The 22,107-nt window shown below is 40.7% G+C and overlaps 1 protein-coding gene across 1 annotated transcript; it reads right to left on the bottom strand.

The window, feature by feature from the left end:
* Nucleotides 1-1,194: 1,194 nt before the first annotated feature.
* Nucleotides 1,195-19,809, bottom strand: ash2l (ash2 like, histone lysine methyltransferase complex subunit; the record flags this gene model as incomplete). The annotated part of the gene is made up of 17 exons (XM_079256101.1): nt 1,195-1,824; nt 3,316-3,375; nt 3,452-3,550; nt 3,633-3,725; nt 5,909-6,102; nt 6,354-6,521; nt 6,607-6,824; nt 7,921-8,017; nt 14,075-14,092; nt 15,213-15,288; nt 15,393-15,488; nt 15,643-15,738; nt 16,964-17,058; nt 17,144-17,232; nt 17,315-17,460; nt 18,405-18,471; nt 19,751-19,809. 17 exons carry the CDS (start codon nt 19,807-19,809, stop codon nt 1,717-1,719), a joined length of 1,779 nt encoding a protein of 592 aa, XP_079112227.1. The 3' UTR covers nt 1,195-1,716.
* Between the last annotated feature and the right edge of the window lie 2,298 nt (nt 19,810-22,107).

Here is a 22,107-nt window from a genome sequence, read left to right as displayed (position 1 = left end):
AACAGACCAGTGTTTCCTGCCAGTTCTATAAAGACTGAAATGGGAAAAAGAAGAAATTTATGTATTTTAAATATTTTCATGTCATGAAATATTTGTGTTTTTATGAGCCTTATGACACTGGAAAGATATAGATGCTGACAAACACGTCCAAAGAGTCACATGTGGGCTGGAAGTGGAATTAATGCACCTAAATTAACTCAATGATCAATAACCCTCCAGCATTAATCCTGATTAAAGATTATTAATCAACATTTACACAGCAATTATTTGTAGGAAGAGAAAATGTGGCATTTTTCTATTAGGCAAACTAGAATATCAATTTTTTTATCAGCAAAATCTGGATTTTTCAGTGTTAATATGATAAATTCAGGCTTAGTTTTAATAAGATTAAAATAAGTGTAATTTGAGACTCCAGATAGGAGACAGGTTTACACTAATATCCCATTTTAATGTCTACTGTGTGTTTTCTGCAACATGTGAACATTTTAAAGCTCAACATCCAGAATGTGACGTTACATTTTTATTAACAGAAAAAAAAGTTTTTCATTTGAAATTTCTGATTTAACTCAAGAATAAAACTATATTTTGCATTTTGTCTTGTATCGATCACTTCCCTCCGAGCTGATCGAGTCACTGACAAGCAATGGCTCAAGTGGTAGCGAGTCATGAAATGACCAGGTTGGTGGTTTGAATCCCACTTCCCCTGGTCAAACCTGGAAGACACTTCACCCTGCTTTACTCCAGTTTAAGTAAAGCTGCATGAAAGCTTTGAAAAGCTCTTTATCTGATCATGAAACATGGATTTAACAGTTAACCTTGTTCATTTTGGTAAAACAATTTGCCTAATTTGCAATAAGATGTTTAGAACTGTGTTGTTCCACATCAGCACACACACTGCGGCTGCACGACCTTTCACATCAAGTCAGCTCTCATTCCAATAAAACATGGAAACAGCTAAAAGCCACTGAACATCTTTTACTTTTTCTTTTCATGATGTCCCGCATCATGAAAAGACGGCTGATTGGTCGGCAGCAACAGTTTTCAGTGAAAGGAAGCATGACAAGGTCAAAGTAGACATTCGCTTCAGCTCATACTGTACTTTTAAAGCTGCAGGTTATTTTAGATGCTGAAGTTCTGTAATAAATAGCTGTTAGCTTACCTCATGCATCTGTCTCTGGACTGATGCCAAGAAAAGCATCCCGATCAAAACCACATCAACATATTTCAATCTGAACTTCATAAATCTAATCGACATTGTCTGTGTGTATTTTTTTATTCAACCCAGTGTAAAAAAAAAAAACAAAAAACAGGAAATAACTGGCACACATTGTCAAAAAAAACACGATAAATGGCCTCATGTGCAAAGTAGCTATAAGAAATGTGTTTGTTTGGCTGGAATACACAGAACAGCCCAACATGATGCCGGGATACGTGTTAAAACTCACATCTGCTACATTCTCTACAGTATTAAATTGTAAATTTGCACACTTGAAGCCAGAAGTTGAGTTAATTTAGCTGGTGAAGGAATGTTTCCTGGCAGGACTGCAACCAACAAGGCATTATTACTGTACTGATGGATTTAACTGTCCGTCCTGCAAACATCAGTAACAAGAGCTGAAAAGCTGCGTGTGTGTGACCTGTTTTCTGCTCTGAGGTTTTTGTTTGAAGATAAAACATTATTTTGACTGGGGATGATGTAGTGGATTCGGTATGTGTTCATCCTTCCCATGGAGGGCTGCGTCGTCCTTCCACCTCAGTCTCTACGTGGTACAACATATCAGCCAGGGTGTGTTCGATCACTGCTCCCCAGCCCATATCACTCATCTGAGGGAGGGAAAAAGAATACTCTTCACACTATATATGCTCCCTTTAGGCAAAATTATTAGACAGCATGGAATAAACTTTCATTGTCATGCAGATGATACTCAACTATACTTATCCTTTAAACCAGATGAAACAAATCAGCCCAATAGGCTACAAAATTGTCTCATAGACATAAAGACTTGGATGTCTAGAAATTTTCTCCTCTTAAACTCAGATAAGACCGAAGTAATTCTCGTTGGATCTGAAAAACTCAGAGCTAAATTTTCCGGTTTTGTAATGAACCTGGATGGCATTACTTTAGCTTCCAGTGCTACAGTGAGAAACCTTGGAGTAATATTTGACCCTGACCTGTCCTTTGGCCCACATATTAAGCAGGTTACTAAAACAGCCTTCTTTCATTTACGTAATATAGCCAAAATTAGGGACATTCTGTCTCGGAGTGATGCAGAAAAACTGGTTCACGCTTTTGTTACTTCGAGACTAGATTACTGTAACTCTCTATTACTGGGCTGTCCTAAATATGCCCTGAAAAGCCTTCAGCTGATCCAGAATTCTGCAGCCAGAGTCCTGACCAGAACCAGCAGGAGAGATCATATTTCTCCAGTTTTAGCCTCTCTTCATTGGCTGCCTGTTGAATCTAGAATAGAATTTAAAATCCTTCTCCTTACATATAAAGCCCTCCACAACCAGGCACCACTATATATCAAAGACCTCATTGTTCCTTATATACCAAGTAGAGTACTTCGTTCGCAGACTGCAGGCTTACTTGTGGTTCCTAGAGTCTCAAAGAGCCGAGCAGGAGGCAGAGCCTTTGGTTATCAGGCCCCTCTCTTATGGAATAAGCTCCCAGTTAGTGTTAGGGAAGCAGACACCCTCCCCACCTTTAAGACTAGGCTGAAGACTTATCTTTTTGATAAGTCCTATAGCTAGGGATGGTTAGCATCCCTTAGTTATGCTGCTATAGGTTTAGACTGCTGAGGGACATTTCCTGATACACTGAGCTTCTTTCTTTTTCTCTTTATCTCTTTCTTCCCCCCCCATAACAGTGTTGCATCATTAACATGTATGTCTCCTGTCTCAGCAGGTCTCCCTGGCCGGGAGTAGCAGTTCCTGTTGTCTGTTGTCTTTCTGTCCTCTTCCCCCCACACAGCAGAGGCAGATGGCTGCCTGTCCTGAGCCGGGTTCTGCCGGAGGTTTCCTTCCTGTTAAAAGGGAGTTTTTTCCTTCCCACTGTTGCCAGTGTGCTTGCTCAGGATGGGAGATTGAGTTGGACTCAACTCAATCTGTTGGTTTCCTTATATAGGCTGTTATGAATTGGCCTTCATTATGTTTTCCCCTCTGTCTGTAAAGCGTCTTGAGATGGCATTGCCGTGATTTGACGCTATATAAATAAAGTTGAATTGAATTGAATTGAATTGAATGTGTGTCTCATCAAACAGCAGCTGAAAACATCTGGGAAAGGATAGAACGTGTAAGGATGGAAGTTCTCACCGGTTGGTATTTAATGTCCTTCGGGGGGAATTTAAAATGCGGCCCGAAATTAACAGAAACCTGAAAAGAGATGACAGTAAACTCCACCAGTCTAACAAAACCACACGCTGCAGAGTTCACCGTAACGTGGACTGACCGTGCAGCTCTTGTAAAGTGAGATAGCAGGGAAGTAGAGGCCTTCAAACAGGTTTTCATAGGCAACACCTTGGCTCACTCCATTTTTATAGAAAATCATCTGAAAAACAGGATTCCTGAGTCAGCAGCAGCGAACAGCAGTGAGTTTTCTATCTGGACAATAATTACAGAGGTCTTCTGACCCTGCTGGGGCTCATCGACTTCAGGCTTTTCTCTGCTTTGTCCACATAGTCCTTTTCCTCAAAGTACAGGTAGCTCTTGAACTTAATGAGTGCCTGAGAAGAGATAAAAAAAAACAAAGAAAAATAAAAGTCGACTAAAACAAACTAAACAAATAAGGTGCAGTCTTTAATTATATTTAAATACAATTATCAAGGATGTTCAAATCCCTCAGTTCTACAACAAAGAGGAAGAAATGAAAAACTGACTTGACCTGTAATCTCATTTTACACGTTTAGGCTACAATTTATTCTGACTTCTGAGAAATTAAGTTAAAACTATTGAAATAAAACAATTTTAAAGAATAAAATTTTAAAAACACGTTGGTGATGATAATAATAATAATAATAATAATAATAATAATAATATATAATAACAATATAAAAAATAATTTTATTATTTATAATAATTATAACAATATAAATAATAAATTTATTTGATGATAATAACTAGAAACAGCTATTATTGAAACAATAGCAACTGTGAATGCCCATTTATTGAACTATGCTGAATGATTGAAATGAAATTGCACAAGTATAAGAAATTGAAAAAAAGCACAAGTAGTATTTTTTCTAATTGCCTCATATTGGGATTGAACTCGTGAATTTCTGTATTGAAGCACACTGACTTGCTCACTACACCACTAGTACTTAGTTGCACCTTGGACAAAGCATTGAAAGTTTTGGGATGGGAAAAAAATCAAATCAGGATTTTTTTGCTTCGCAAATTTAAAATAGATTTTTTTTGTTTAAAGATTTTTTGTTTAAAAATAATACAAAAAAAAAAAATGAGATATATATATATATATATATATATATATATATATATATATACCGACTTGCCGGTAGTAAGTCGGGTTCGTTTCCGGTGAGGGTTGGACTCCGCCAAGGCTGCCCTTTATCACCGATTCTGTTCATAACTTATATGGACAGAATTTCTAGGCGCAGCCGAGGTGTTGAGGGGATCCGGCTTGGTGGCCTCAGGATTGGGTCCCTGCTTTTTGCGGATGACGTGGTCCTGTTGGCTTCGTCTGGTCGTGATCTCCAGCTCTCGCTTGAGCGATTCGCTGCCGAGTGTGAAGCGGCTGGGATGAGAATCAGCACCTCAAAATCTGAGACCATGGTCCTCAGCCGGAATAGGGTGGATTGCCCTCTCTGGATCAGGAGTCAGGTCCTGCCTCAAAGTTTAAATATCTCGGGGTCTTGTTCACGAGTGAGGGAAGGATGGAGCGTGAGATCGACAGACGGATCGGTGCGGCGTCTGCAGTAATGCGGACTCTGCGCCGGTCTGTCGTGGTGAAGAAGGAGCTGAGCCAGAAGGCGAAGCTCTCGATTTATCAGTCGATCTACGTTCCTACCCTCACCTATGGTCATGAGCTGTGGGTCGTGACCGAAAGAACGAGATCTCGTATACAGGCGGCTGAAATGAGTTTCCTCCGCAGGGTGGCCGGGCTCTCCCTTAGAGATAGGGTGAGGAGCTCAGTCATCCGGGAGGGGCTCAGAGTAGAGCCGCTGCTCCTTCGCATCGAGTGGAACCAGTTGAGGTGGGTCGGGCATCTGGTCAGGATGCCTCCTGGACCTCCCTGGTGAGGTGTTCCAGGCACGTCCCTCGGGGAGGAGACCCCGGGGAAGACCCAGGACACGCTGGAGGGATTACATCTCTCGGCTGGCCTGGGAACGCCTCGGGATCCCCCCCGCAGAGTTGGCAAATGTGGCTGGGGAGAGGGAAGTCTAGGCTTCCCTGCTTAGGCTGCTGCCCCCGCGACCCGACCCCGGATAAGCGGCAGAAGATGGATGGATATATATAGATATATATATCTATATATCTATATATATAGATAGATAGAGATATATATATACAATCCATTATAAAATTTTTGGCATTTTTCTTGGTTTTATTGATCTTTTTAAAAATAAGTTTGTTACTTTTTTTGTTTTTAAGTCTACAAAATCAGCAAAATCAAATAATTGTGAGAATCACAATTTAAACCGAATCGGTACCCAAAACATCATAAACGAAAACAGACAAAGGCATATATCATCACAGCTCTTGAAAATATGCAGCTAGAAACAAAAATATCTGCATAAAACATATCAAGTCATTACCGTCCCTACATCCCTGGAAGTAGTCTGCAGACTGGACACAGTACTGAATGCTCCTTGGTAACGTAATACTAAGTAAATCATGTTTTATGTGTTGCCACACAGCCGCGGTGGTCTCATCCCGTCTCTGGTGTTACCTTGTCCTTATACGTATCAGGCAGAGCTTTGGCGGTCTCTGTGCCATCAGGCAGCTCTATGAAGAAGCCCAGCGTGTCTCCCTGACCGTATCCTGAGGAGTAATGCTTCCCTATTGACTGGTGAAACCGAGTGCCCTTCTTACTCCGCCATGAGTAGCTGAACTTGTCGTAACCCAGAGGAGCCTGCAGGTTACCTGAAATAGAAACATAGGAAAATGAGTTAGCTCTTCAGGAATGTAACTGGAAGTGGTCAGACTCCTTTAGCCCTCAGGAACCGTACGTGAAGATGAGACTGATTCATAAAAACACAACAAAAGGAGAATGAAAGGTGAAATTTCTTTGTAATCTATTAAAGCTGTTATACACAGTATCCATTTTTCTTTATTTTTACTAACATCTACAACGTTGCGTTTAAACGTGAAGAAGAGTATAAAACGGTTCTGACCGAGCGGCTGAGACCAGCCCAGTCTGGCTGCAGTCTCTGGAGGCATGTCTTCCACAGACACTTCAAAGTACCAGGCGCCTTTTCGCACGCCATGTGAAGCTCTGACCATGGAGTAACCTTTCTCCCCCGTAACCGTCAGGCGGTCGTCAGAGATCTTCAGCTGAGGCGCTGCAACACATCAAGAAATAAAAGGCGATTTATCGTGTTCGCTGCGAAGAACACCTGAAACATCGTCCTGACTGAAACTCGGTACCTCTGTCATGTAACGCCAGCAGCACCCTCTCATACAGACAAGCCCTGTACAAATCACCAGGTATGGGTTTGCCAGCCCAGCAGTCCAGCTCCAGTTTCTCTGGGTCTGGAGCGTGGGGGTCTGGTTCTGCCAGGATGTAACGGTACCCATCTTTATTAAATGGGTGTTCCAGTGGGTAACCATGAGGAGGCAGGCGCTGGGCGGAGAACAGAGGGTCGCTGCAAAGACAAAGGAAAAGATGCACATTTTGTAACATACATATTATATATTTACATATTATATATACACATATATATATATATATACACATATATATGTATATACATATATATATATATACATACATATGTCTATATACATACATATATATATATATACATATATATATATATATATATACATATATATATATATATATATACATATATATATATATATATATACATATATATATATATATATATATATATATATACATACATATGTATGTATATATATATATATATATATATATATATATATATATATATATATGTATATATATATATATATATATATATATATATATATATGTATATATATATATATATATATATATATATATGTATATATATATATATATATATATATATATGTATATATATATATATATATATATATATATGTATATATATATATATATATATATATATATATATATATGTATATATATATATATATATATATACGTATATATATATATATACATATATATATACATATATATATATATATACATATACATATATATATATATATACATATACATATATATATATATACATATACATATATATATATATATATATATATATATATATATATATATATATATATATGTATGAATAATATACAGTAATAATATATTATAAATAATAATATAATAAAAATATAATGTAATAATATATGTAGTATAATGTAATGAAAATGTGTAAAAGCAAAGAAAACAAATGGGCCTCTCATCTCTATCTCAACTGTTCTTGGAGGTTAGAACTGGTCCAGGACATCAGTAAATGAGCAAGAGGTAAATAATTAATGCACATCAAGTTCAAAACTTAACATCGTAGCAGTTATTTTATTGTTTCACTGACACGCCTGCAACAACTTAATCTAAAAATAAACATATAATCGCGTGCGAACTTGGGTATTTAACCAAGAAAAGCTGATTTTATCTTTGCTGGATGATCAGCCGTGCTGCAGAGAGACAGCCGACCACCAAACACAGTGCTGGTGCCCACTGAAGCTTCACTAATAAAGTTTTCATCTCATCCGTACCTCCGAGTTCTCTTAGCTGCTCCTGCAGCTGTGCCTTCCTGTTGCTGCTGCTTGCGTTTGGCTCCTCGTCCTTTTCCTGGACCGGGGGCTAACGCACCTTTAAAAGCACAGGAAGGTGAACAACTGAACCTGGACAGACAAACACACACACACACACACACACACACACGCACGCTCACACACAGTCAGCCAGGGGCTACAAACACTTAGCTGCCCTGTTTTATGAAGTGCATCCTTAGAAGCCATCATGACTGTGATGTTTTAAAGACCAACTACAGAACTTTTCCCTCCTATCATCGACTACCTGCAACTCAGCCTCCACCTTCATCCTACCTGACCTGTTAGCTCTCTCCAACCAGCAAAAGAAAATCATACAACGACCTGTTTTGTTCTTTTAATCATCTTGCGTTTACTTTCTGAATCAGCAACATCCAACACAACCAGTGTGTTTTCATCCGAAGTGAAACTTTGCTCTGTGCTCAAAGTGAAACTTTGCTCTGGAGCTGCTGCTGCCCACAGGATCTATGTCACTGTGTCATCAAACAAGTCTGGAACACGGAGTTTTAAAGCCAGAAAGTTACGTAATGCGTCTTTAAGGTAAATATTATAAAACAAAGCTGAATGTTTTCCTTCTTAAAATGTTTAGAATCCATAATCTTAGCTCCTAATGGGACATAAAGGCCTAATTTTCCAGAAATGTATCAGACGGCTTCAGCTCAATGTCTACATAAAATCGACACTTAACTGTGCATCTCTGTTTGTAAAAGCATGACCCATCATTGTGAATGTATTCTTGAGTAGGACGGCCTTCGTTGTCCATCAGGAGAACAGGACATTGCTATATTTTATTTATAAGCTTGGGCTGCTGCCATCCTATATCTCTGATTTAATCACACAGAAATTCTTATTTTTTGTGATCAAATGATCATTTGATGCTTTCTGTTCCATTTGCCTCTACAGAACGAGGAAAAGGGAATTTGTCTACTCCGCCCCGTCTACGTGGAACTCTGCTGAGACTGGAAGTTGTCCCAACTTATTTCTCTGAACGGTATTAAGTCCAGAGTGAGAGATTTAGAGATGTCCTCCTTTAGTTGTAATTGCTTTTATTTGTTCTGTTGAAGTAGTAACACATAAACTGCCTGTAACTCTTGCTGCCTCTTGGTCAGGACTCCCTGGAGAAAGAGGTTCTTAACCTCAATGAGACTTTCCTGGTGAAATAAAGGTTAAATAAAGAATTAAAAAAAGCCTTCAGGTTTTAGTTTTCTAAAACCTCCATGACGATTCACTTTGGCTGTTTTACACTCAACATCTGCCAACATCTGGACATTTAACACAATGTCAAAGTCTTGAACTAGCATTCAGTGGCAGGTTAAAGGCCGTCAGCTTGGTTCAGCATCAGCAGGAACTCTTCATGTTCTTCTTTCTAACAGAGTTTAAGTCCTTCATTCTTTCCTGCCGGGTTCGTTGGGCCGCAGTTTATTTTCCAGAAACACATTTATTGGTGAAATAAGCAGAGTATTATTTTATATTCATGTTTTCTAACTAACTCTGGTCTGTATCAGCCAGAAATTAGTTTCTGACCCGTTTAAAGAGCTCCTCGGTCTTCATTGTGCTGCAGACCTGATGGGGGGTGTCGTTAACACCACCTGTACTTACACAGTGATCATGTGACCTTAGGCTGCAAACTGGTAGAAATAATCAAATTATAAGACTTTTTTGGAGAAACAGCTTCATCAGAACCTTCACGGCAAAGCAGCAACACACACAACCACACACACACACTCACACACGACTGACAAAACACTACTTTTGATCTTTTCTAAACTTTTTCTTACCAACTTTAAATATTTTGTGTCACATGACCCCTATGATGTACACAAACTCGGGCAGAAATGTTCCCTTGCCCGGACGCAGGTTACCGGAACCCCCTCTGGAGCCAGGCCTGGGGTACGTGAGCGAGCGTCTGGTGGCCGGGCCTTTGCCCATGGGGCCCGGTCGGGCTCAGCCCGAAAGGGTTACATGGGCCCCACCTCCCGTGGGCTCACCATCTGCAGGAGGAGCCGTAGGGGTCGGGTGCAATGTGAGCTGGGCGGCAGCAGGGGTCGGGGACCCTGGCGGTCCGATCCCCGGCTGCAGAAGCTGGCTCTAGGGACGTGGAATGTCACCTCTCTGGTGGGGAAGGAGCCTGAGTTTGTGCGCGAGGTTGAGCGGTTCCGGCTAGATATAGTTGGACTCACCTCGACGCATGGCTTGGGCTCTGGAACCAGTACCCTCGAGAGGGGCTGGACTTTCTTCCACTCTGGAGTTGCTCATGGTGAGAGGCACCAAGCAGGTGTGGGCATTCTCATCAGCCCCCAGCTTGGTGCCTGTACATTGGGGTTTACCCCAGTGGATGAAAGGGTAGTTTCCCTCCGCCTCCGGGTGGGGGGACGGGTCCTGACTGTTGTCTGTGCTTATGCACCGAACAGCAGTTCAGAGTACCCACCCTTTCTGGGGTCCTTGGAGGGAGTGCTGGAGGGTGCTCCTTCTGGGGACTCCATTGTTCTGCTGGGGGACTTCAATGCTCACGTGGGCAATGACAGTGAGACCTGGAGGGGAGTGACTGGGAGGCATGGTCCCCCCCCCTCTGAACCCAAATGGTGTTTTGTTATTGGACTTCTGTGCTCGTCATGGATTGTCCATAACGAACACCATGGTCCAACATAAGAGTGTCCATATGTACACCTGGCATCAGGATTCCCTGGGCCGCAGTTCGATGATCGATTTTGTGGTCGTATCGTCGGACCTGCGGCCACATGCCTTGGACACTCAGGTGAAGAGGGGGGCGGAGCTGTCAACTGATCACCACCCAGTGGTGAGTTGGCTTAGATGGTGGGGAGGAAGCCGGTCAGACCCAAACGTGTTGTGAGGGTCTGCTGGGAACGTCTGGCTGAGTCCCCTGTCAGAGCGAGCTTCAACTCCCACCTTCAGCAGAGCTTCGAACATGTCCCGAGTGAGGCGGGGGACATTGAGTCCGAATGGGCTGTGTTCCGTGCCTCTATTGCTGAGGCGGCCAGCCGGAGCTGTGGACGTAAGAGGTCGTTGGTGCCTGTCATGGCGGTAATCCCAGGACTCGTTGGTGGACTCCAGCAGTGAGGGATGCCGTCAAGCTGAAGAAGGAATCCTATCGGGCCTTCTTGGCCTGTGGGACTCTGGAGGCAGCTGATGGGTACCGGCGGGCTAAGCGGCATGCAGCTTCGGCTGTTGCCGAGGCAAAAACTCGGGCATGGGAGGAGTTCGGCCAGGCCATGGAGAAAGACTTCCGGACGGCTTTGAGGAGATTCTGGTCCACCATCCGGCGGCTCAGGAGGGGGAAGCAGTGCTCCATCGACACTGTGTACAGTGGAGGTGGGGAGCTGCTGACCTCAACTTGGGACGTAGTGGGTTGGTGGAAGGAATACTTCGAAGACCTCCTCAATCCTACCAACACGTCTTCCGATGAGGAAGCAGAGCTGGGGGACTCAGGGGTGGACTCTCCTATCTCTGGGGCTGAGGTTGATGAAGTGGTCAAAAATCTCCTTGGCGGCAAGGCCCAGGGGTGGATGAGATCCGTACAGAGTTCCTTAAGGCTCTGGATGCTGTGGGGCTGTCCTGGCTGGCACGCCTCTGCAGCATCGCGTGGTCATCGAGGGCAGTACGCTGGATTGGCAGACTGGGGTGGTGGTCCCCCTTTTTAAGAAGGGGGACCGGAGGGTGTGTTCCAATTACAGGGGAATCACACTCCTCAGCCTCCCTGGTAAGGTCTATTCAGGGGTCCTGGAGAGGAGGGTCCGCCAGATAGTCGAATCCCGGATTGAGGAGGAGCAGTGTGGTTTTCGTCCTGGTCGCGGAACAGTGGACCAGCTCTATACCCTCTTTGAGGTCCTGGAGGGGGCATGGGTGTTTGCCAAACCAGTCTACATGTGCTTTGTGGACCTGGAGAAGGCATTCGACTGTGTCCCCCGGGGGCTCCTGTGGGGGGTACTCCGGGAGTATGGGGTACCGGACCCCCTTATACGAGCTGTCCGGTCCCTGTACGACAGGTGTCAGAGCTTGGTCCGCATTGCCGGTAGTAAGTCTGATTCGTTTCCGGTGAGGGTTGGACTCTGCCAAGGCTGCCCTTTATCACCGATTCTGTTCATAACTTATATGGACAGAATTTCTAGGCGCAGCCGAGGTGTTGAGGGGATCCGGCTTGGTGGCCTCAGGATTGGGTCCCTGCTTTTTGCAGATGACGTGGTCCTGTTGGCTTCATCTGGTCGTGATCTCCAGCTCTCGCTTGAGCAATTCGTGGCCGAGTGTGGAGCGGCTGGGATGAGAATCAGCACTTCCAAATCTGAGACCATGGTCCTCAGCCGGAATAGGGTGGATTGCCCTCTCTGGGTCAGGAGTCAGGTCCTGCCTCAAGTGGAGGAGTTTAAATATCTCGGGGTCTTGTTCACGAGTGAGGGAAGGATGGAGCGCGAGATCGACAGACGGATCGGTACGGCGTCTGCAGTAATGCGGACTCTGCGCCGGTCTGTCGTGGTGAAGAAGGAGCTGAGCCAGAAGGCGAAGCTCTCGATTTACCAGTCGATCTACGTTCCTACCCTCACCTATGGTCATGAGCTGTGGGTCGTGACCGAAAGAACGAGATCTCGTATACAGGCGGCTGAAATGAGTTTCCTCCACAGGGTGGCCGGGCTCACCCTTAGAGATAGGGGGAGGAGCTCGGTCATCCAGGAGGAGAACAGAGTAGAGCCGCTGCTCCTCCGCATCAAGAGGAACCAGTTGAGGTGGCTCGGGCATCTGGTCAGGATGCCTCCTGGACGCCTCCCTGGTGAGGTGTTCCAGGCACGTCCCTCAGGGAGGAGACCCCGGGGAAGACCCAGGACACGCTGGAGGGATTATATCTCTCGGCTGGCCTGGGAACGCCTCGGGATCCCCCCCGCAGAGTTGGCAAATGTGGCTGGGGAGAAGGAAGTCTGGGCTTCCCTGCTTAGGCTGCTGCCCCCGCGACCCAACACCGGATAAGCGACAGAAGATGAAGATGAAGTGTTCTAAAAGAAAATCTTTTGAAATTGCAATTCATAAAACAATAAAATGAGAGAAAAAGCTTCACACACACACACACACACACACACCATCTTCACCCCCGATAATGCCACTAAACACACACAAACGCAGGACACAGTGGAAGCAGGTTATTGGGTTAACACGGGGAAACAGCAGGCACAAGAAGGCAGGAATTAGTTTGCGTGGTGTTTTCCAAACACTACCAGCCTCCCATGACGCCTCTTCAATGTCACACAGCAGGTCAACAGGACTCTACAGAGCCAGATGGGAAGCTTTACTGGTCAGATTCACATCTTATTCCAGTTGAATACTGGTATGTCTGTTGTACAATATCAGTTATCATTAGATACCTAAACTAAAAAAAATGCACAAAATGCAGACAAGTTTAGTCACATACCTGGATTATTTTTTATAGAGAGCAGAGAACGATGATGTTTACCCAGTAGCATGCAGAGGGATTTAACTGGGATTCTCAGCAATTACTGATCAGAAAATACAACTTTTATTTTCATTATTAAAACTAGAAATTATTGTTATTAAGGAATTTAAGAGGTGGAACAAGGTTTATTTATGATCAAATATTTGAAAAAGTAATGATTAAAATCAGGGTTTGTACCCGTATCCATGGAGACGGCCTAATGTTTGGTAACAAATAGGAAGAGGATGAGGCTAATTAGCATTGGATGAAAGCCACCAGCAGCTCTGAGATGACACCCTGCTCCCAGGTATGGTGGCCCGGAGGGCAGGCTGTCATTTCAGTCAGGAGATTCTGGGCGATTTCAGAGCCTGTTAGCAGCAAGCCAGAGACGTGGAAGGCGTGTTCACCAATAGGAGGGGCTTTTTGTGAGGGAAGGGGGGCGGGGGAGGGGGAGGCACCGGACAGAAGCAGACAGGGATCGGTAAAACAGGATGAAGTTGCCCAAAAGATGTTTCTTAAGGATCAGTTTGGTTTGAGCTGGGGGAGATTGGAGGGGGCAAACTGATGGTGTGATTAGAACCTCAGGGCCAACTTCTATCCAGAGGGGTACAAGACACAAAAACACACTCATCAGCTCCAGATGCCAAAACACCACATATTCACCTGAGAAAGAAGATCCACCTGGAAAACAATGCAAACAATCACTATGGTCACCAAATTTCAGGCTCACTGCCTCTGGGAAGCTTACTGAGGTTACTGAGCATGGAAGGGTGCTTCCACACTGGGCCTGTTTGGTTCAAACTTTTAATAAGTTTTCTGTTTTTCCTTTTATTCAAGTTAACCTTTATTCAACCAGAAAGGTCTTTTCATCTCCACTGATGACCTGCTTCTCTGTTTAACCTGGTTTGGTTTGGTTACGCTGCTGATGGTGGAGTGTGTAAGAAACACTTGCGTCAAGCTGTAAAATTGGACGCGGAAATGTCTTCTTCTATGGTTTTTGTAAGGAACAGTTAACACCTGTAACAGGCAGTACTTCAGCTGTAAAGCTCAGAGGGTTTTCACTTCACACACACAGCTGTTTGTCCATTCAGAGACACCGTAGTAAAACTGGTGACAAATATTTCAGTTGCCTTGTATGTGGATGACAACAAACAGATATAAACGGCTCCTTTTAAGCAAATAAAAACATTTATTTAGATAAAGTAATTAGATAACAGAAACAGTTTTTAACGACTTTATATTTTTCTGTCACGGACTTTAATGTTGTCACACACCCTGTTACAAAACCCTCTTGTTAAACCCTGTTTTGTATATATTATCCATATTAAAGCTGCACAATATATTGTTTGAGCATCATTATTGCAGGGAAAAACAAAAGATTTTTCCAATATTGTGCGGCTCTTATCAATATAGTTAGAAAGAGAGAGAATAAAAACATCATTCTCTTTGGTATTTCCACATAATGAAAGATCAGTTTAGTCCATCTTACTGAAACTGAACCATTTGGTCCATTTTCAGAAGATCTCGTTTTGTGGAACAACCACTGGTTGACTAACTATTGTAGAGCTCAAAGGGAAACAAGCTCCTGTAGGAACCATGCTGCACAACTAAACTGCTCATAACAAGAAAAACTGGCTTTGTTGTTAAAAATCTGCAGCAAATCAGTATCATTTAGTTTAGTTTAGAGTGGACCAGATGAACCAAACACCAGGTGTGAAAACACCCTAAAACACCTCCCTTTGCTGCTACAGAGTCGGATAGTGCAGATCTAGTCTGTAAATATCTAGTTTTATCTTCTTACCATTGAGCCCACCAGCTGTGGGAGTCCCAGTGGTCTGTTTCTGTGTGTCATATGAGGGTCCAATGTTTCCCAGGTCCTACAGAGAAGAAACCGAAACCAAAATGATACCTCAGACATAGTCACATGTTTAGTTTGTGCAGCTAAAACACCTCCTGTTCAGGGAAGCAGAGTGGTACACACCTGGTCCAAAAGGCCAAATTTAGGGTACTCCTCATCAGTATCTTTACTTCCAGGATCCGGGTGTTCCTTCACGAGGAAAACATCTCGCTCTTTGCTCTGGAAAATTTGCAGAAGTACAGTTATAAAACAACAGAGTCTGAATAATTAATCCAGTATTCTCGTCTCCTCACATAAACATCTGGTCTCTGCAACAAGGCAGCAACATGGAGGTGTAAAGCATCATCAGATAAATTCTACATTGCGCCGGTACCATGGTCTTCACGATGTTGTTGGGCCAGGTGAGCTTCCCCGGTCTCTGACGAGTCGTCATGCACTCCCAGTGCTTGTCAATGAATGGAATGATGTCCTGAAACAAAGAAGGTGAAAGGTCTGGATTCAGCTGCTTGGACAACAAACAACTTTTAAATTTACATTTAGATAAAAAAAATCATTATTGCTGATACATGTAAACTCCTTTTTAACAAACTTAATACCAAATTATCACATTTATTGATGTGCTATTATACATTTCTTTATATGAAGTATAAAAAAAAGCTGCTTCCAGATTGGTGTGTAAGGAACACCAGACCGAGTTTGTTGGTGCTTTTAACTCTTTATTTTAGAATAATATCCTAAATTTTTATAATTAGACTGCATCTTTTTGTAGGGGTTTTGTGTGTTTTCATGTTTAAATCTCTATATTTACACTAAAACGAGGTCCAAAGGTAAGCCTACGAATTCTTGGCTCTGCCATCACATCTGTTTTGCTTCTAGAAAGGAGGCCATGAGACGTCGTAACCCAGATGAGTAGGGCTGGGCCATATATCGAATATATTCTCGAGATATCGTGGCTAGTCCCCTGTGGGATGTAGAAAATGTTTAGATTTGTCATATTCGAGTATCCTGTTGTCATGCAGTTGTTTTTAGCTGTGGCCGGGGTTTCCTCCCTCCTCCTTCACTCTCTGCAGCACTTTGCCCAGAGAGTTAAAACAAGCGCACCTAAATAAATAAATAAATACGGTTTTGATCAGTTTGCTTCGTTACAATTTCATCCTTTTGGCATGAATGTTTAAAATCAGCATATCTTAATGCAGTATGAACAATTATGTTTTAATGGAGACACAAAATCATCTTACTGATGTGATTGTATGCACCAAAGCATTAATTCAAGACTGAGGTAAATATCGAGATATATATCGTATATCGTGACATGCCATAAAAATATCGGGATATTACTAAAAGGTCATATCGCCCAGCCCTACAGGTGAGTGACAACAAAGAGCAGAAAGAGCCAACTTTGTAAACAGGAAGGACAAACCAGGTGAGTGTGGCTTTCCCAGCAGCAGACAGAGGACATGGAAGGGGGGCACACTGAGGTCATGTGACTCTCAAAAGTAGCAAAGTTTCTGCAGGGTGATGACTGCACCGAATAATCTAAACTACAATAATAATATAATTATAAGGAACCGGATGCCCGTTTTCTTTTATACAAACCCAGATCCAAAAAGTTAAGATGCTTTGAAATGTTAAAAGAAAAAGAAAAAGCAACGATCTGCACAAGACTTTAACACTGGAAACATGGCGAAACCCACCTTGTCTTTGGAGAACATGGTTTTTGGATGCTCATCTTTCGTTCTGGACCTCCATGTGAGGTTTGCCAAAGCTGTGAGACACATTTCCTTCAGGTCTGACACACAAAATGCAACACAGTTAGCTGGCTGTGTTCAACAGAACACACTGAAAATGAAGATTATGTGAAACAGAAGACGTACTCGCTTGCTTCCTGAGGAAATATGTGTTGCCGCTGTGGTGGCACACGTTGCAGTGAAACACGTAGTTGGTCATAAAGGGGAGACAGGTCCTGTGGGGGGAGGGAGTTGTCGTTAATGACAGCTAAAGCACTATCCATGTTCTGAATCTCTTTTAGTGTCAGATGAACGTACGCCGTGTCGATGCCAAACGTTTCTGCTGTGAACCACTTCATACACAAGGCACACTGCAGCTCCACGTCCCCCAGCTGCCTCCCACTGTCCTCGTCTCCAGAAGCAGGGAGAGCGTCAGCCGCCTCCGAGCCTTCACCTGCAGTATCCTGCGACAGAAACAAGCCTCTTATCAGACATGTTAACCTGTGACCCACAGCAGCAGAGAATGTGTATTCTAGAAGTAGGTTTGGTCATTTTTTCTCAAAGTTTAGAGAAAAATACTTAAAAATATTCTTAGGTTAAATGTATTTATAAACAATCTGTTTCAGTTATTACGCTCCTGATATCTTGTAGAATCATTTCATTCTAATAAAAGTGACTGATTACAATAAAATCAGTCAGAATTTTCATATTGTAACATTTCTATCAGGATGTTGGTTTGTTTGCTGTTATTGTTCCCACAACTTAATATGAACAGTAATTAATTTCCTGAGGCGTAAACTACAAAGCAGAATGAGTCTCTGTCGCATAGACGACAGAATTCAAAGGATGTTCGTTTTTATCAAATACATTTAATTGAGATAGGAGACCTATTGATCCTGATATCTTCTTCATCAAACTGCATCATATGAAGTCTGTTATGTTCATGTTATCTCATTTACCTTACAAAAGCTTTTTAAATGATTTTTATTACATTTTTTTTTTATTCTAGATGACAGAAAATTAACTTGTAAATGTATGTTTGTTCTTCATCGGCATAACGATGGCTAAAAATGGACAGCATTGCATCTGACAGGATTAAACACAACGAATATTCCTGAAACACACCTATTTAATAAAATACAAACATAACTTATTAGATCTACTTGTGCATTCTTGAAAAGGACATGCCACTGATCAATTTAATAATTTATGCATTAAATAATTTTCACAAATGTAACAAGCATCACCACTTGCAGTCCAAGGCAGTGTTTTTAAAGAGTCTGAACAAGCAAAAATGCATCAGAGCACATATGCATTGCATTATTATAAATAACTATTGAAATCTAATTTTAGACATTTAAAAACAAAAGGCATAAAAACAATAAAAATCATAACAATAAAATATTACCATTCCCTCTTTGCCATTCGATGACTCTGTATCCATGCTGGTTGGTAGCTCCCCAAAAGCAGCATCCCTAAAAGCAAGTACAGCAATAAGTTTGTTTGTTTTAAAGTGGTATAACACATATATTATTAGATTTAAAAAATCAAATCAGAAAGCATTTCCAGTAAGTGTGCATGTTTGTCACTTCATGTGACCCCGTTCATCACGAAGAGGTTTTATGTTTAAAATTTAATATTCAACCAGTTCCTGTTCAAATATTCTTCCTTTCTTTCTTTCTTTCTTTCTTTAGTCTTTATTACAGACACATTGGTCCATATCAGAAATTAATAATAATAATTTTTAAAAAAACACACATTCATGTATAGACACATAGCCTATATATACACACACACAATTATAAAAACACCCGTAAAGACAGACATTCATTCCAGTGCTTCCAAAAACAGGAGAAATACCTTGGGTCACTTAATTTTGGCTCAGTCATAACCATTACAATTATTTTTTGACTCCCTTAATCGACACATAAGTCTATACATGAAATTCCTCAGCACAGCATGAAAGGAATTTCACTTTACTGAGACAAGCATCTGACTTGCACTCGTCCATTTGGAAATAACAACAATATTCTAAAAGCATCATGAAATGCCACCTGAAGCTTTTTCATTTTAGCTTTACAGATACTTTAGACCATGTTTTTCAAACTTTTTTTTTGAGCCAAAGCACACTTTTTTTCCACTAAAAACTCACAAGGCACACCACAAACCAAAATGATGCCCATATTATTAATAAAAAGTCCATCTTGTCAATAGAAATAAGATAAACACAAGAAAAAATTGTATTATCTTTCACCTGGGCCCTGGATGAACACAGAGCTGCTTTTTTAGACCAGTCAGGTGTAACTGGATTATTTCTCAGGGCACACTAGTGTACCACGGCACAGTGGTTGTAAAACACTTCTTTAGAGGGTTTATGAGAAAAGTGTAAATATTAAAATCTACAATAGCAAATAAAAACACGCACACGTGACATCACAAATCAGGTTAACTCGCCTTTGATCCCGTTAGGATTGATCAAAAAGATACTGATCTAAATCTGTTATACTGTAACATAAAACAACTTCAATCTTACATATAATTTCATACAACATGATCTTTAATTTAATGGTTATTTTGATGAACAGCAGATTTGTTTTGTTCGTTTCTGTGGAAAGCTAACGTGAGTTAGCCGGGTTGCTAACAACGCTGCCGGGCAAACCAGACCGCATATTCAAGTCATAATTTACACCCGTTAACAGAGCTGCAGTTTACACCTTCCAAATGTTTCTAAACAAATTCAGCAAGTGGACAAACCCCTCTCCTGTCTCAGGTTCCGTAGCTGCAGCGCTGCCCGCCTCCACTTCAGACGACATGTTTGAAATCAATCAAAGAACTAATACACGGAAACATCGCGAGACTTCGACTTCCGGTTAGCGACTAGATGCGACAGCGACACCAGCTGACAAGTGAACTGCTTTCCACTTTTTTTTTTTTTTTTTTTTTTAATTTTATTTTATTTTATTTTATTTTATTTTATTTTATTTTATTTTTTAAAACAAATTGAGTACAAATCATTGTAGAGGTACAATGGAGCAGCTAATTAAAGGAAATTGGATATAGTTGAAGCTGTGCTTTAAGCACTCTTAGTGCACTCTTTTAGCAGTCTTAGTGAGGAATAATAAAGTCTGAACTCATTTAGAAAAATAACTGCTTTTTGAACTGCTTTCAACTAATCTCTGTTATTGGTAAATTTGTTTGGTTCTGTGATGTTAGAGCAGTGTTTTTCACCCAGTGTCGTGGTACACTAGTGTGCCGCGAGAGATAATCCGGTGTGCCCTGAAAAATTATTCGATTTCACCTAATTGGTCTAAAAAGCAGGTCTGTGTTCATCCAAACAGGCCCCAGTGAAAGATTATAAAATTCCTTCCTCTTGTGTTTATCTGATTTCTTTTCAAGAGGCTTTGACAAAATTGACTTTATATTAATAATATGGAATTTTTCTTTTAAAAAAAAACAAAAAAAAACAAAAAACATTTAGGTTTGTGGTGTGCCTTGTGATTTTTCAGTGAAAAAAAGTGTGCCTTGGCTCAAAAAAGGTTGAAAAACACTGCGTTAAAGCAAGCGTTCAACACACACTAACATATATTTAAATATAAAAGATATATATATCTTTGGCATAAATTAAGATAAAAATATTTTTATAAATATAATTATAAAAATCGAATAAAAGAGAAGAACTTGGAATTTTATGGTAAACAACCTGATCCTGTTGGCCCTAAATTTTATACCGTACATCAATGTAAATATACCAGAACTAAGCCCCAAATCAATGAATGGACAAATGATCTCAGAACATTCACAAAAAAATCTTCAAACTATGAAAACAAAATAAATTCCAAAGACTTTTTTCCTTGATGGACTTGTTCATGTTGCTAGACAGAGACTCCTAATCGAATTCATTTTTTTATTTTTTAATTTTTTTTTTTGGTGTGTGTTTAGGCTCTCATTCCTATCCGACTGCCTTGTTGTAAGCTACCCCAACACCTGTTAAATGTATATGACAACCAATATGCCGTATGTATGTACTTTGTTGTTCAATAAAAGATAAAATAAAATAGGAAAAAATGAAGCAGACAGATTTGTTTCCCTAAAAAAAAATTTTTTTAAATCTAGGGCTAACAAGTGAACTGCTTTCAACTAATCTCTGTTGTTGGTAAATTTGTTTGGTTCTGTAATGTTAGAGCAAGCATTCTACATACACTAATATATATTTAACTATATAAAAAAAACTCATCTATGTCATCAATTAAGATGAAAAGATTTAAAAAGAAAATTATTTGCTGCTGTAACCTCGGTTTACTCTGCTGGCTAAATACCTGAAAAACACAATTTTTGTGAAAATATTCAAGCAAGGATAAATTAATAAATAGATCTACAAGTAAAGGAATTTGAAGGGGAAAGAGAAAGTGATCCGTTTTATTTTGAATTAATTAATAATGAATGAATTATCATTTGTCTAACTTTACATGATTGTAGTTGCATCATCTGACCACTAGAAGGCAATACACATTCTCATGCGGATGTTTGTCCGTGTGTGTAAACGTTGTCCATTTTTTTGTTTGTACTTCATCATTCTACAAACATCAATTACAGAGAAAAGTAATAGTTGTGGCAATCTATTATACGTCAAATTTGATAACATAGCTAAAAAGTACAATTAGGGGAGATAGAGAAAGTAGCACGTGTTAATTTTAAATGTCCTTTTAACTGCAAGTCCATCTTGCCTCTAGTTTGACGACTCTCGTTGAATTACAGCTTGTTCTTCCAGATGGAGAATTTAAGTACTTACAATGCTTTATTTGTCTAATCTCAAAGATACCTGACAGGGTTCATCCACTAATAGCATTCATACCATTTCCTGGTTCAATTAACACTCAAATTGTCTTTTTTAAGAGTTGTCTTTTCTTTCTTTTTTTTAAAGAATATCCTTTTCCTGAATATTTTTTTTGCATAGTTTGTAAATGCATTATTATTATTATTATTATTATTATTATTATTATTATTATTATTATTATTATTATTAATAATTATTATTTTCGTTATGCTTTTAATTGTTTTCAATTATCGTACTTACTGCTTCACATATATGTCTATTACTACTTCGGGCCACT

The sequence above is a fragment of the Telmatherina bonti genome (assembly GCF_933228915.1).
Source record: "Telmatherina bonti genome assembly, chromosome: 17".
Lineage (NCBI taxonomy): Eukaryota > Metazoa > Chordata > Actinopteri > Atheriniformes > Telmatherinidae > Telmatherina > Telmatherina bonti.
Note: the sequence above shows the minus strand (reverse complement) of the source record. Positions and strands in the feature narration are given on the sequence as shown.